The sequence below is a fragment of the Motacilla alba genome, chromosome 4, assembly GCF_015832195.1.
Source record: "Motacilla alba alba isolate MOTALB_02 chromosome 4, Motacilla_alba_V1.0_pri, whole genome shotgun sequence".
In the NCBI taxonomy this organism is placed as follows: domain Eukaryota; kingdom Metazoa; phylum Chordata; class Aves; order Passeriformes; family Motacillidae; genus Motacilla; species Motacilla alba.
Window position 1 is genome coordinate 41,982,794 of NC_052019.1, and position 14,129 is coordinate 41,996,922.

The 14,129-nt window shown below is 43.7% G+C and overlaps 2 protein-coding genes across 2 annotated transcripts in view; both read right to left on the reverse strand.

Annotated features, from left to right (window-relative positions):
• Nucleotides 1-2,172: 2,172 nt before the first annotated feature.
• LRAT (lecithin retinol acyltransferase) lies at nt 2,173-8,102 on the reverse strand. Its single transcript, XM_038135064.1, has 2 exons — nt 7,377-8,102; nt 2,173-6,898 (listed from the first exon to the last, which is right to left on the reverse strand). The coding sequence occupies exons 1-2, from the start codon at nt 7,917-7,919 to the stop codon at nt 6,746-6,748; spliced, it is 696 nt and encodes a 231-aa protein (XP_037990992.1). The 5' UTR covers nt 7,920-8,102; the 3' UTR covers nt 2,173-6,745.
• A 3,965-nt stretch (nt 8,103-12,067) lies between these two features.
• The window catches only part of LOC119700908, a 57,793-nt gene continuing 55,731 nt past the window's right edge, over nt 12,068-14,129 (reverse strand). Inside the window, exon 20 of the mRNA XM_038136617.1 lies at nt 12,068-13,934. Coding sequence (XP_037992545.1) covers nt 13,860-13,934 — 75 coding nt within the window. The 3' untranslated portion in view covers nt 12,068-13,859. The remainder of the gene's footprint in view (nt 13,935-14,129) is intronic.

Sequence of the window (14,129 nt, forward strand, 5' to 3'; positions counted from 1 at the left end):
CTAAACTATCCAATTAAGAACTGACACCTAGGTTATTTTCCCTTTTAACCCAATAACTGATCCCAAAGAGCCCGCAATGCGGACTGTTCTGCCCAATTACAAAATGCCACCCAAACCCATGAAGAAGAAGGAAGAAGAAGCATGAAGAAGAAACCCAGGTGACACCCTGTGCCCTCCATCTTGCTTCCATCCACAACATACTAAAAATCCCAAAACCTAAATTTCTCACCAAGTGATACACCTACACTACTCTCTATTATCTATTCCACGCTTTTGTGGATTCTAGTCTATCTTGAAGTCTAGAAACATTTCTCCATGAGTAAGGGTCAAAGTCAGTGCTCCCCTGGGGGTCAGGGCACCCCAGAGCAGACAGAGAAATATCCCCGGTGCCCTGGATTTCCACAACCCAGGAATAAAATGAGGCTTGGGATACAATTGAAACAGTCTGAAGTGTATCTGCATGATTCAGATCTCTTGCTTTAGGTGAGCAAGTATGACTGCAATACAGGACAGGGTCACAGAACATTATCTGCTCAGGCTCCAACAGAGACAGAGCTGGGATAGATGGTGCTGTACTGAACAGCCGCCTCCTCCCAGGGCTAAATGCACGGCTCCTTTTTTCACAGCCATGCTGTTTCTGGTTCTGGAGGCAACCAAGTCATCCTTGGCTTCAGGCTACTTACACAGTGCATTATCATGTCATTTAGACACTAAATTAAGCTGTTGAAACCAGTTGCCTTCCTTCTCCTGAATATTCACTTGGAGCTACCTACAATCCAGTCTGCAAATATAAATGGCAAGTTACTCTGTTTAATATCTAACCCTAATATTTCCAGCAGGAGTGCGGGAAATTCCTCATTATCTTCACATCCACATTTCTTCACTTTTGATTAGAACTAATTACTAATTTTTTCCTTCCATGTAGGAGTAGCAGACCCACCCCTCCCTCTGTTTATGTGCAGTACTAAATGGCAACATGCAGGTACTTTCTGCAAAACTACAAGGAACGTGGGTGTAAATCTCAGCCTATGCACAAGCAGAACATAAGGTAGCTTGGCAAGTTAAGCAGAGCATTGCCTTTCATTTGAATGTATTTGTAATTACATACTATAATATGCCTTCTTAACCTCACAGAACTCTGGTTTCACAAGCAGAGAAAATGCCTTCTGGGGAGGAACCATGCATTTTATTTATTGGGTATGTCCAGAGTGAAAAAACATACAACCTTATGCAAATATTAACCAAGTCCTGGAAGCAGCCAGAAATCAGATTATTGTAGTGGTTATAGAAAAGGAAAGAGTTAAAAAAGAGACACTGTAGCCAATAGTTTGGGAGGTACAGGAGGTTATTTGCTTTAATTAAGAGGATTTGTTACAATGAAAGCAACAGTGCAGTAAAGAAGCAGACCTATGATCAAACATAATAGTCTCTCCCTTATTTTTGCCTGAAAATTTTATTAATTACTTCCAGAAATGCCCCAGTCTCAGCAGTTTCTGACTGCATCCAGAGATCTGTTTCCCATTCTGAATGTCACAGAGGCAAATAGACCATGAGAAGTGACACCCTCCTTTGGAGATCCCAAAGGAGCCTGTTCCAACACAGAGTGGACAGAGAACCATTTTGTCCTTCTAACTCAGTCACAGGTGTTGCCTGAGTTGATTAAAAAATAAAAAAATAAAAATCACTGTTCTAACAATGAGACTAAAAATAAAAAAAATTGAAGGGTAGCCACCCCATAGCCTTATCCAAAGTCTTGTAAACTCCTGCAGGATGGACTGAGAAGGTCCTAGGAACAAGTCTCCCAAATCCCCAGAAATTCTGTAACCATCACATTTTTTTCCATTCCTTGTAAATTGGTAATGCTGTTTCCATTCAAAGTGCTGCTCAGTCAGGAAGGGGCTCAAGGTTTTGGGTAACAAATGGGGATGCCTACCTTAACATTCTGGCCAGGGTTATCAGATGAACAAGGTTTCAGGAGAGGTTTGCACATTTGTACATGGTCATCCATGTTTGCATGATTCCAGTTGCAGCACCTGGTGTTCTCTTGGAGCATACTAAGGCATGGTCAAGGGCGGGCTGGTCAAGGCAGGCAAGGCAGGGGTACTCACAGCCAGTAGAGGTGAAACAGTGGAGTAGTTCAGCTACACACACAAGTCACAGTGTACCACCACATAGTCAGAAGATGGACCACCAGTCATTTTATTTACTAGGTTAGATTACAGCCTGTGGCATCGACAGCATACTTCAATTTAAGGGAAGGCAAGTTAATCCTTTTAATCTCTGTGCTACCATGAGATCTTGCAACCCCACTGCAAGCCTCCTAAACTCCAGCTGGGCACAGGAAAGCAGACACAACACTGTGCTCTGCATCTGAGTCTTCAGGCACACACTTCTGCATTCACCCACTAGTCCTTCACCACACTTAATATGCCCTGCCCTTGTAAGTAAAACAAACCCCCATTATCTGCCCGTCACATTCCCACTGCTTTGTTCAGACCAAGCACCAAGTTGTAGGTGTTGTGTTATAATTGTAGGGGACTGTGCAGCTGATTTGCTCCGAATCACACTAGCACAGAGCAGCCACCAACAGTTTTGCAGTTTACAGACACACAATACAGGAGAGGCAATTTCAGAAACAAAGCTACACAGCTAAACAAAGTTGTCTTATAAAAAGGGAAAACCTAAAAAAGATACATAAAGTCTTACAGGAAGTTTTTCTACCCTGTGAGACACAGAAACAGTAACTCCAAATCCCATTTTGTGACAGACAGAACTGTGATACTGGAATCAATGTAATTTTAACTTAAACCTCCTAAAGGTCTCCCCACTTGCCCTCCTTCTCCCACAGTCTCTGAGTACTCAGGACCATATCCTAAATGTTGTCTTGACTTCAGAACTGAAGCTACGTCACAGAATACACCAGAATAATTTTTTTAAAGAAATTATGCCTTTAAAAGCCTTCAAATACTTTTAGTGTTCCATTCCCGCAGGAGAGGAGATTGTTTATTTTACCAGCTCAATGCTCTGAAAGATTTTTGTAAGGCTGACAAGAAAGTGGAATGCACTACAGCAAAGAGCTTCAAAACTACTAAGCGTTTCTATCTTCACTTTTCATTGGAAAGCTCATTCATGACGGTTAAGTACTCAGATGAGTCAAGTCCAAAGCTATTACAAAGCATAATGAGGAAATGCTCCGAGTCACCCGAGAGCTTTTATTTCAGTGGATAATGGAGATGCTAACTAATGACTGTCTAACATGGTTCTGTATCATCCCGTGGTGTGTGATGCTTTATTTAATGTGAGAACATGCAGCAAATAATACAGCACCATATAATTTCTAGGATCACAGTTCTAATGATTCTTGTTGCTGCATTTTGCATTTTAAAACCTGTCTGGATGATGTCAAGTCACACACAAGTTTAATTCCCTCTTCCCTACCCCCTCAGCCTTTAACAAGCATTACTATGATTTTGTTTTCATTAAAAGCCTCAACGATATTTATATGTAGCATTCTCCTCCAGGAGAATGCAAAGTGAAATCAAGCAGCAGATGACTGTTCACCACAGAATGAGTAATCATTTATGTTCCAAGCTAAAATAAATGCAAACAGAAAACCAAAAAGCACACTGTTCTAATGTCTTCATTTAGTAACTTACCTTTTTCGTTCATTTTTTTTTAAACAAGGGTTTTCTAAAAACATTTCAAACCTTACTCATTTTATTTTTGTTTTCTTTGGAAAGCCTGAAGTGAAACATCTATCCTTTAAACCTGATGTCTTCACTACTTGCCTTTTCCAGTGGCACAGAAATACTCCTTCGCTCCGTATAATCCTTCATTACGTATTCTGGTTTAACCACACAGCTTTTCAAAACAGCCCCCACTATAATGAGCTGTGGCTCTGGATTTACCCTCCCCATCACCATCACTTACAGTTACCAAGGAACAATTTCACTTCTAAGCACACACATTTCCCCAACAGCTGAACTGCTCCACAGTTTTCTGTGTTTTTCTTATTGTAACTAGCTCCTTCATTTCAATGGCATCACAGTTGAGCTCAAGTCTGAAATGCAATGCTCCAGCTAGTGCTTATTTTTACTCAAGTAATTACAGAAAAAAAAAGTTGACACTGACATTTACCAAAATATTTCAGAGCACAAACACCACCCGCTGAGCTGAACACGAAAATTCATGCCTGCTAGTCTTGTTTTTCTCCTCAGAGTATGACTGATTTGACTCATGCCTGACTTTAACAAAATTTCCAGATCTTTGCTAGGACTACAGTTGGTAGGAAAAATGCCTAAACATGCAGCTGAAATTCTGCTCCTATGCCATTATTACTTGTCTTTGATGAAAGCATGCATCAAGACATTCTAGACCATTTCATAACATTTCATAAGTTTAAAACTTTGTATGCTGAAGGAAAATTCTCTACTAATACATCTGAAAGCCTGCAAGGAAAGCAGTTGCTGTCATTTCTTTCGTAGACACCTATGAAAATTCCAATTTAGTCAGTCTGGATGCTTTTTGCTCAACAGTGTTAGCAGTGCAGGAGCACAGGTCCTTTGATAACCAAAGCCAGAGCAGGAACATTTCTCTGCCTTCCAAGAGTCCCTCGTGTGATTTGGTTACTGGTCATGACCCCGTTGTTTATTGTATATGTGGATCGTAAGAATTACTGGAATTCTTATAAATCCCAATTAAATAAAAGGTAAAAGAAAAGCCCACCTGTAATCAGACACCATGTAACTGCATGTTAATGGCTTGTTCAGTGCCCTACTGGGATATCTTACAGTAATGCTACAGCATTATATTCGATTTCAAGAGGTCAGTAGACATTTTTAAATGAATAAAATTTATATAATTACAGTTATGACTACCGCTCATGCCTTATTCACAGCAAGTAAAAAAAACACATTGGAGTTTATGTAAATATTACTAATGTATATGCTATGAAAAAGTATCTCGTGTTAATTAAAAAACACCTTAATTTCAAAAGTTTACCAGAAACAGTTACACTGAGCATTGCAATCTTTCAAAGCAGAACAGAAGTTGTTTACAAGGATCCAGCAGTAATTGATATCCAGCTGCTCGGAGCTGGGCTACCGACTGAACATGTGAAAGCTAGACTGAAATCCCCTATTTGATGGCAGCAGGAGTCATGCTGCTCTTTCCTATGAGCTGGAATTTCACCCCAGTCTTTACATTCTTCGTCGGTTATGGTGGAGCAGCCAGAAGACGACGATTAGAGAGTAGCTAAGTAGACTCTCAGTTCTAAAAATCCAACCTTCAAGCATCTGTAAGGTCTAGGGGAAGGAGGAGGGGGCTTACAGCACAGTTAAAAGGAGTCTTTCTGAAAATGGGCAATTGGCCATTTCAGCAACAGAGCTGATGGCAGGACACTGCACACCATTAGTAGAAGTAAATCTGAGGTTGAGTCTTTAGTGAAGACACCATCATATTGGCCTTTAACTAGAAAGGAAGGCAAGCACAGCATGTGAACAAGTAAGCACATGTATGCACACAAGGCATCCATTCCAGGAGCTGAACAATTTCTCTGCATACATAAAAGACCTTGCTAAGAAAAAAAAATAGCAAAAGATTTTAGCATTTAAATAATTGCCTACATGAACTTGATTTCAAATCCAACTTTACACATTCTTGATAAACTGAAAGGCCTCAGCATTGAAGACAAAATGTTTCTAGCACCAGTTACTGTCTTGAAAGTGAATACTTACAAGAGATGAGTCTAGGAAGACATGTTGTCTTTCACTGAGAAAGTGTTTTAAGGCAATATCCAAAATGACAATATAGCCTCCACAGAAACTGCTCCAATGATCCCTGATACTTTACAGCACCTACACAGGTTTCACTGCTGAGGAATGATAGGAACTAAATTGGTGTCTATCCTCCTCCTCCCTGCCATGTGCCCTGGAATGCTGGAAATGTCCCAACATCTGTAATCACTAGTTGACATAAAGCAAGCAAATTTCTTCCTATAGCTCCTAAATTCCTCTGTAGCCATTTATATTAGCCATATTAGCCACTATCACTGGCAAGGAAACTGGTGAGGAACTGCCATCTTTCCTTATCACTAACCCAATTAAAAAGTTGGTCAATAAGGTAGCAAGTATTTACACAATTAATGCAAATGACAGATTCCTGAACATTTCCCAAAAGGGAAACAACTTTAACTGGTCTGGCCAAATGTGCTCCTGCAGCACCCAGCTCAGGGTTGGTTTTTCTTTGCTCTCAGAAAAGAGTCAATTTACTTGCATTTCCACCATGGAGTATTTTAGGAATGGAGACAGTAATTTCTGAATATACACTATATCTACAAAAGGAAGAGGTAAGCAGTTTGTTCTCCATTTCCATCACTTCGTGGAACTCCATCATATATTTTTATTAATAGTTATGGCACCCAGGTATGCAGCTAAAAGACTGAAGAACATGAAGAATGTTATTAGAATCATTTTTGGCTAAGGACAAGGAGCAGAACTGCATCGCAACCCTACTTTTTCCATGATTTAAAGGTGTGTTAAAATATACCAAGATTTTCAGGAAATCTGTTATTTGGCTTACACAGTAAGCTATGCCTTGTGCACTGTGTTCTAGACAAAGTTGTACTTTAAAATGGTGCACAAAGTTAAGAAACTTTACATGATGCCAGTGAGTAATGTGTGCTTTCATAAATACTGTAGTATACATCCTATATACAGACACTGGATGGAAGACTCCAGGAAGGCTGTTAGCCAGCCATCCACAGAAAGAAGGGAATGAAGATGGTGGGGAGTGTGGTGGACGGTGCCACACCTAGGCAGACTATTGACGCTAGTCCCACAAGCACCGACGCGAGGACGCTCCTCTGGTCCCGAATAATCATCTTCACAGTCTCACAGAACTGGAGAAAAAAAAAAAAACAATGCAAAAGATGAGACTTAAAGAGGAAAGCTTTGGCTGCAAAGCTGGCGATGCCCACTCTCTCGGGACAGAGCAGGGTCGCTGCCTCAGCTTTCACAGGGATTCCCCGGAGGGAGGGGAAAAGAGAAGAACTGGACTGGCACCGCATCACCCCTAGCATCAACCCCGCTACTGCCTGTGGCTCCAGCTAGAACCTGTAGCTTCAGAGCATTTTAGATGCGTATTAATTGTTCTACTAATTCAGCTTCACTTTCCTCGCCGCTTGAGGCCAGGCTCGCCGCCGTCCCGAGCAGCTCCGCGCCGGCGGCACTGCCCGCTGCGGGAAGAGCGACATCAGCGGCGGCCGGGCCGGCGGGCGGCACCGGCACCCCCGCCCGGGGCCCGCGGCGGCGGCCGGCACGGCTGCGGGGAGCGGGGCCGCCGGGGGAAGGGCAGCGCCGCCGCTGGCCGGGCCGTACCTTGTCGGTCTGGAAGCTGACGGGGGCTCCGTATCGGCAGTAGGTGACGAAGTGCTCGCAGTTGTTCCAGAGCAGGCTGTAGGCCGTGGCGCCCACCAGCTTCTCCGCCCGGCGGGCCGCCTCCTCGCTGCCCAGCACCTGGTCCTCGAAGAGCCGGTCCATGTGGTTGACCAGGATGCTGCCGCCGTAGGCGAAGTCCTCCACCGTGTCCACCCGGACGCTGGCCGTCCTGGCGATGACGCCCAGGATAAGCCGCTTGTTGGTCACCACCTGCTGGATCTGCCGACGGTCGCCGGTGATGGAGGGCAGGATGTCGGGCATCAAGTGGGCGACGCGGTTCTCGCCCAGGTAAATGCCGAAGTGGATGAAGAGGGTGCGGGGCACCTCCAGCAGGTCTCCTCGCTTGAAGCAGCTGGTGTCGTAGTAGCCGGGTGCGGGCGGTGGTGTTTCCCCGCCGGAGCCCGCGGGCAATGGCCGGATGTGGACGAGGAGCATCAGCTTCTCCAGCAGCAGCGAGGCCGCCTGTGGCACCGGGTTCTTCATGGTCGGCGGGGAAACCCTCGGTGCCTCCGAGCAGCTGCTGGCCCCCGGCACCGCTTTTCTAGGCCACCGGCGGGGCGGGGCGGGCACCCGGGCCGGCCCACCGGGTGAGGGGAGTGCGGGGAGCGCCCGCCCTGAGCACCGGCCGGGCTTTAGTAGGGGCGCGGCGGGCACCCTCAGCCGGCCCGGCGTCCCTCGGTCCAGCCGCGGCGCGGCTCGGCCCTCGGGATGGCGCGGTGCCCGCAGCCTGGAGCCAGCCGCAGCTCCGCCCCGTCTACCGTCCGCGCAGCCCAGGTAGAAGTGCACGGAAAAGTGCGGGTAAAGCCCTTCACCCGCCCCGGGGCGCGCAGCGAGGGGCTCCGGGGGCCACAGCCGCTTCATGCCCCTTCCCCCGCCGGCGGGACCTGAGGGGCTCCGTCCGGGTGCCCGCCCCGGCCGTCGCGGGGTCAAGCGGCGACCGGATCGGGTCCGGGGGGGGCGGCTGCCACGGTGCTCGCACGAAGGCGGGACAGGGGAGGGAGCGTCTGTCTTCCCTGAAAGGAAACAGGTCTCCGAGGGATAGCGGCAAGTCACATTTATAAATTAACTCGCCCCAAAGGTCCGCCAGCTAAGAAAGAGTGGGAAACGGCGGAGCGGCATTCCCGTGCGTTCAGTTTCATGCTAATCCATTATGCAAATAGCTAAATCCTGGCAACGGAGCGCACAAAAGAGGCAGCCCTGTCAGGTCAACAATGCCGCCCGATCGGGGCTCGGAAGTTTCAGTAACCAAGCAGGTTCCCGCCCCCTCGGGGATGGCGGGATGATGGATGGGACAGACATTCATTTTACCTGGAAGATGACAGGGCGCGGAGTGGCAGGGGAGGTGGCCGTGGCTGCAGCCTTTCACCGAGTCCCCGCCGCCGCGCCCCGTCCCGCTGCCATGGATCTTTGTTCGTGCCGCAGCCGCTGTCGCTACGGCTGCAGGGGGGAGCTTTCGCCTCTGAGAAACGCGGAACGGGTGGAGGGAGGGAGAAAGAGTAAGGGATATGCGTGTAAGAATGCTGGAGAAGTTTGGTGGAGCACCTTCCTTTAAACTCGGGCAAACACTGCAACCTCGGGATGCCAAATACGAAACGGGGAAGCGGGAAGAGGAGCGATGGTGTGTAACAGCTTGGCAGCTCTCCACAGGCAAACCGCGTTGAAACAGTAGGCTATTTTTCTTTCCTCAGTCACTTTAAACTCTGTGGAACATAAATGAGACCTCTAGACCACCCCAGAGCTGTAGAATCCCTTTGGTCACACCAGCAAAAAAATTAAAATGTTCACTATCCCTTTTCTTTCCATTAGCAAACAACTCTGGTATGATTCGGAAGGCAAAGGGGATGCAAAGGGGCCAGCAGGTGAGAGCCTTCTACCCTCACAGATTCTGAACCCAGGTTCAGGACCTTGTAAACACGAAAGCTTATTGATGAACCAAAAGCAAGTTTTCCCACTTCCTCAGTAAAGAAAATATTTTAGGGGAGGGGGTTACCTCACTACTTGTCAACAAAAGACAATGGCTGGTACCCTTCTGTTTCCTCCTGCCTGGAGTAGAGAGGAGCTTCCTGGGAAGCTAAGACTATCCTCACCTTGCTTTATCTGCAAAGAAAGAGCCCCCCCCATAACCTCTTGTTCACTTGCTGATTACGGGCCAGAGCCCCAGCACTACTAACAGAGTGATCAGGCCTTTGGGATTTTGTCTGCAGTCTCAGCCAAATTTTTATGCAACAGAGGCTTACCCCTCTTAAGACCCCTACTTCAAATCACATCACTTACAAAAGAGAAAATACCTTTTAGATGTAGCTTATGATGCTTGTACAGGAGCCCTGTGGATTAGCCACACAATTATATAATTAAACCAGTGTATTTTCAAATCCAGCTGTTAAAAAACATATTTGGAAGGTTTCAGGCTTTTGCTACTAGTAAGTATAGGTGGGGGGAGAGAAGGAGGAACTTCTCATTTTTAACTAGTGCATTTTTTTAATGGATGAGGGGAAAAGAAATTTAAACACCTCATTCTCATGAAGGGTCTCACCCATTTGGTGATGGTCACAGCAGGTGGTCCAGAGCTGGAGGCACAGAACGTTGTCAGACTCCACAAAAAGTCCTGGCACAGAAATGTTCCTGTTTCCCTCCTGTGTGGATAAGCACCATTCCTGCCTTGCCCTGCCATCTCAAGACTCCCCCTCTCCCCTTCCCTAAAGCTGTCTAGGGAGTGTCTGAATGGTCTTTGCTGAAACAGGTGGTAGAGATGCTTCAGTCCTACAGTTCAGGTTTCTCTTCCCTGTCCAAAGGTAGGTAGAGGAACTCAGTGAACTCCCTGGCAGATACAGACACTTCCCACTGGGATCTTTCACATGGAGGCAACCTTTGTTTGCTTTCTTCATGCCAGTTACCTTTAATCCCAAAATCACCAGGATCCATTTCAAGTAAATCCAGAAAGGAAACCAGGATGAAACTGAAGAAGAGGAATTGTCATGAGAAGGAGACTCAAAGCCTTTTCACTGCATGGGAGCGTTACAAGTAGTAAGGTGAAAGGTGTGACACTTCTGCTCTGTAATTTCCTCATACCTCAGGGACTGAAGAGCTTCCTCTCTCCCTGCCCCCCAACCACTCACTCACTCTCAAGCCCAGAAACCCCAGCGAACAAGCCCAAAAGGCATTACAGAGCAGACAGGTCTGCGGAATCCACCCAGGTGATGAATGCTTCGTCACTACCTTGCAACTGTTGTGAGCATTACTGTGTGCAAAGCACTTAATACCATGCATCAAAGTAATTCCTGAATGAAACCATTCAGATTCTTGAAAAGCAACCTGCAACCCAACATTTTCTGCTTTCAAACCCAAGGGGCTGCACTTCTATTAAACTTCTACAGTGCAATACAATGTATAGTTATCATAATTTTGCATCTGAAAGAGGGAAGAAAACATGTTTAATGGAAAAACATCTCTACTGGAGATGGCAAAAGTATAAATATACACTGTGCACCAAATACTGGCACAGCTTTGTGGGTGACTTTTGTATAATGGCTTTTGTACCTTTGGTAGACAAATTTAAGTGAGAAAATCACTCTGGAATATTAAATATAAATCTGAAACATGGAGGAAGTATTTGTTTGGACTGTTAAGTGTCGTGAAATAATTTAATTATAAAGCCCATGCTTTATTTTTGAGAGTTAGGCTGAAATGCACTAAGAGAGCTGTGAGAGGTAAGAATGCAGCCTTTGTTTAGTAGTGCAGATGAGCCAAAGTACAAAAACTTAACTAAGAGGTGTAAGCCAGTTTCCATTACACTGAAACTCCTGTATTAGAAGGAACCTTATTTTATGCACTAGACATTACTATTTCCATCCTGCTCTCACAGCTAACACAGTAGGGAAAAAGCAGGAAAGGCGGGGAGTTGGAAGGGTATGTTCTTGCCTATATGAGGAACAGACCTGGTTTAACGAGCAGGCAAAATGAATTATTTAACTGACTGAAGTTAAACCAATGCTGACTGCATACATGCTCACCTTTGTGTATATTTTACCAAACCTCTCTCAATTAGTCAAGCTTTACTTTCAGATCATTTGGGACTGCTGAAATAAGCACAGTTTCATGAATTCAAAACATGTTAAGTTATTCAAGGAGAGTAACATCTTTGGATAAGGGTTTTTGGAGGATATAATTTGCAAGAAAATATCTGAAAAGCAAAGCCATTTGGTTTAAGCTGGTGTGCTGAAAGAAATAATGGACAGGAAACATGTTTTTGAAGGATAGTTTAATAGCATCCAAAAGGGCTACTCTAGAGACAAAAAAATAACACCTTTGTATTCCCATATCCAATCCATTTGAACACTGTACCATTCCTTTCAGCAAATTACAGCTTCCATTACAGAGCTGTAAGTGACCAGCTCTCCAGCTGGTATCATATACTGTATCATTTACAAATGATAAAAATGGTATCATTTACTTTTTTGGTTTTTGTATTTAACAAAGACTAGGGACAGAACAGAAAAAAATCTGAACAAAGACGGGAACCAGCAAGACAATGCATGAAATTGCAGGCAAGTAAAACAACTCCAAACAGAGAACCTCTGAACTAAGTATCACTCTCTTCCAGCAGAAGAAACAACATAAACAACTAAAACAAATTTATACTTTATAAATGTTCACTTTTATTCAGAAACTTATTGCATACACATTTCCAGAGTCACTTAAGCAGCATATTGAGTGAACTGCAAAAATTTACTGTAGCCTTTTTATTCTTCTAGGTTTGCTACTGAGGTGTATCACTTTTTCTTTTTTACTTCTCTCCGTAGGCTTCCAAATTATTAAGGATAGTTTTCTAACAATGACTGTAAACATCATAAAACCTGCATGCCATTTTCCCTTTGAAGTTATTAACTTGGCTATTTTTCTGCAATGAAGTAATGACTTATTTTTTACAACCTGACAATCACGTTGTATACATGGACAATACCTATGACTTGCTCAGGTGGTAATTGTTTAGATGGATAAAGCATTCATTTATGATGCCTTCAATTCAAATGAACAAAACCACAAAAAACATGGGAACAATTCACTGCAGAGTCCTCATTAGCAAGCAAGAGGCTAGGAAATTAGTAACAGTGATAGACAGCACTGGAAATCTAGGAACTAACAGATAGGTTTGGTGACAATTTTAAAAGTCACCAATAATTTTGTCTGCTATTAGTAATTCCTCGTTTTGTCAGCACTAAACAATTAATACAATCTCCCCAAAATAAACAAAAATATTCATTTCTGAATAAAAAATGCCTGAACATGTAGAGTAATATTTTTATGGTTTCTGCAGAGAAAATACAGTTATCACAATTTCTACCTTGCTATTGTCCCAGAAAATTTGATACAGATTTTTAAGTCTGTTCTTAATGAGATGAAGAAGTTCAGAAGTATCCTAATTTGATCAGGCTAATCATATTGTGCAGGAAGGGAGATGGAGAGGTGATAACTGGGAGTCAGAAGAAAGACAGAGTACACTGTGTTCAACATGGTTTTCCTTCACAGCAGAAGACATCTTTTTGTGGGAAGGGCAATGCAAATGACAGTCAAATAAACTTAATCCAGGCATGGCTCTGCGGCACAAATCAAGGATTTAATAGCCCCGGAACAAAAACACCCAGTCCTGCTTCACCCCCTGCTAGGATTGCACCACCACAAGAAGGAGTGAGCAGGCAGACTCTCTTTTCCTAATCTTCAAATTTATTATCACACTAAGATCTGCAATTTACTACTACTCAGTGCTTTCAACTGAAGGATTAATTAGTTAAAGATATTGGAAAATGCAATAAAAAAGTCTGTCATTAACCAGACAAAGTGCTGGAAGTTTGGTGGATCACCACCAAAGGTCAGCATTTATGACCAGTCACTGTATAACAGTACCAATTATTACTTTTCTTTATTGCCCAGCAGGGAAAACTGTTTCCCAGTACCAGACAGTGCTGCCTTCCCAGCAGTGCAGGGCAGGTTACCCAGCCTCACTCACTGCACAGGACAGACACAGCTGACAGGACAGCAGTCCCAGCGATTTTCAAATAAAGGATGAGAGAAGGAAAAGAGAGATGGACGGAACAGGAGGTAATTTCCATCGTGAAATAAAGATTATCTTGTCTCATAATTAAGTGTTATGTTGCAATTTGATTAATTCTATTTTTCAGGAAATAAATTGATTCTTCATCCACTGTATTATCTAGACAGGAAATGTTATCAGGCACAGACAAAGCTATTAGTCTGGTATTACTCAAAACATTTGCCAATCTGTGCCATATAGCTAAACCTGTGAGAAATAACTGTAAAATTTGTACTCTTTAACCTTAAAAAAAAAATCTCATTCAAGAAGCCAGTTCTTGTTTATAACATGTTTTTATACCACATAATGTTAAAAGCATATATATTAAACACCTGTTATTCTATCAGTGATTTTAAATCAGGAACATTTTTAATCTGGAAATCCAACAGCATCTGTCCAAGTGCTTTACCCTGTAAGAAAAAGAACCAAACCAACACTTTATTTTACTATCTAAGTAGACCATCTTTTTAAAATAAGGTTTTTTTGAAATGGTTTCATATGAGAATTTTTCCTATAATCAGAGTGAGAATTCTAAGTTTCTTGAGTTTTCAAGTATCCAAATCTGAACAGATTGAACAGTTTCTTCCATTTATTTGATGCCTAGT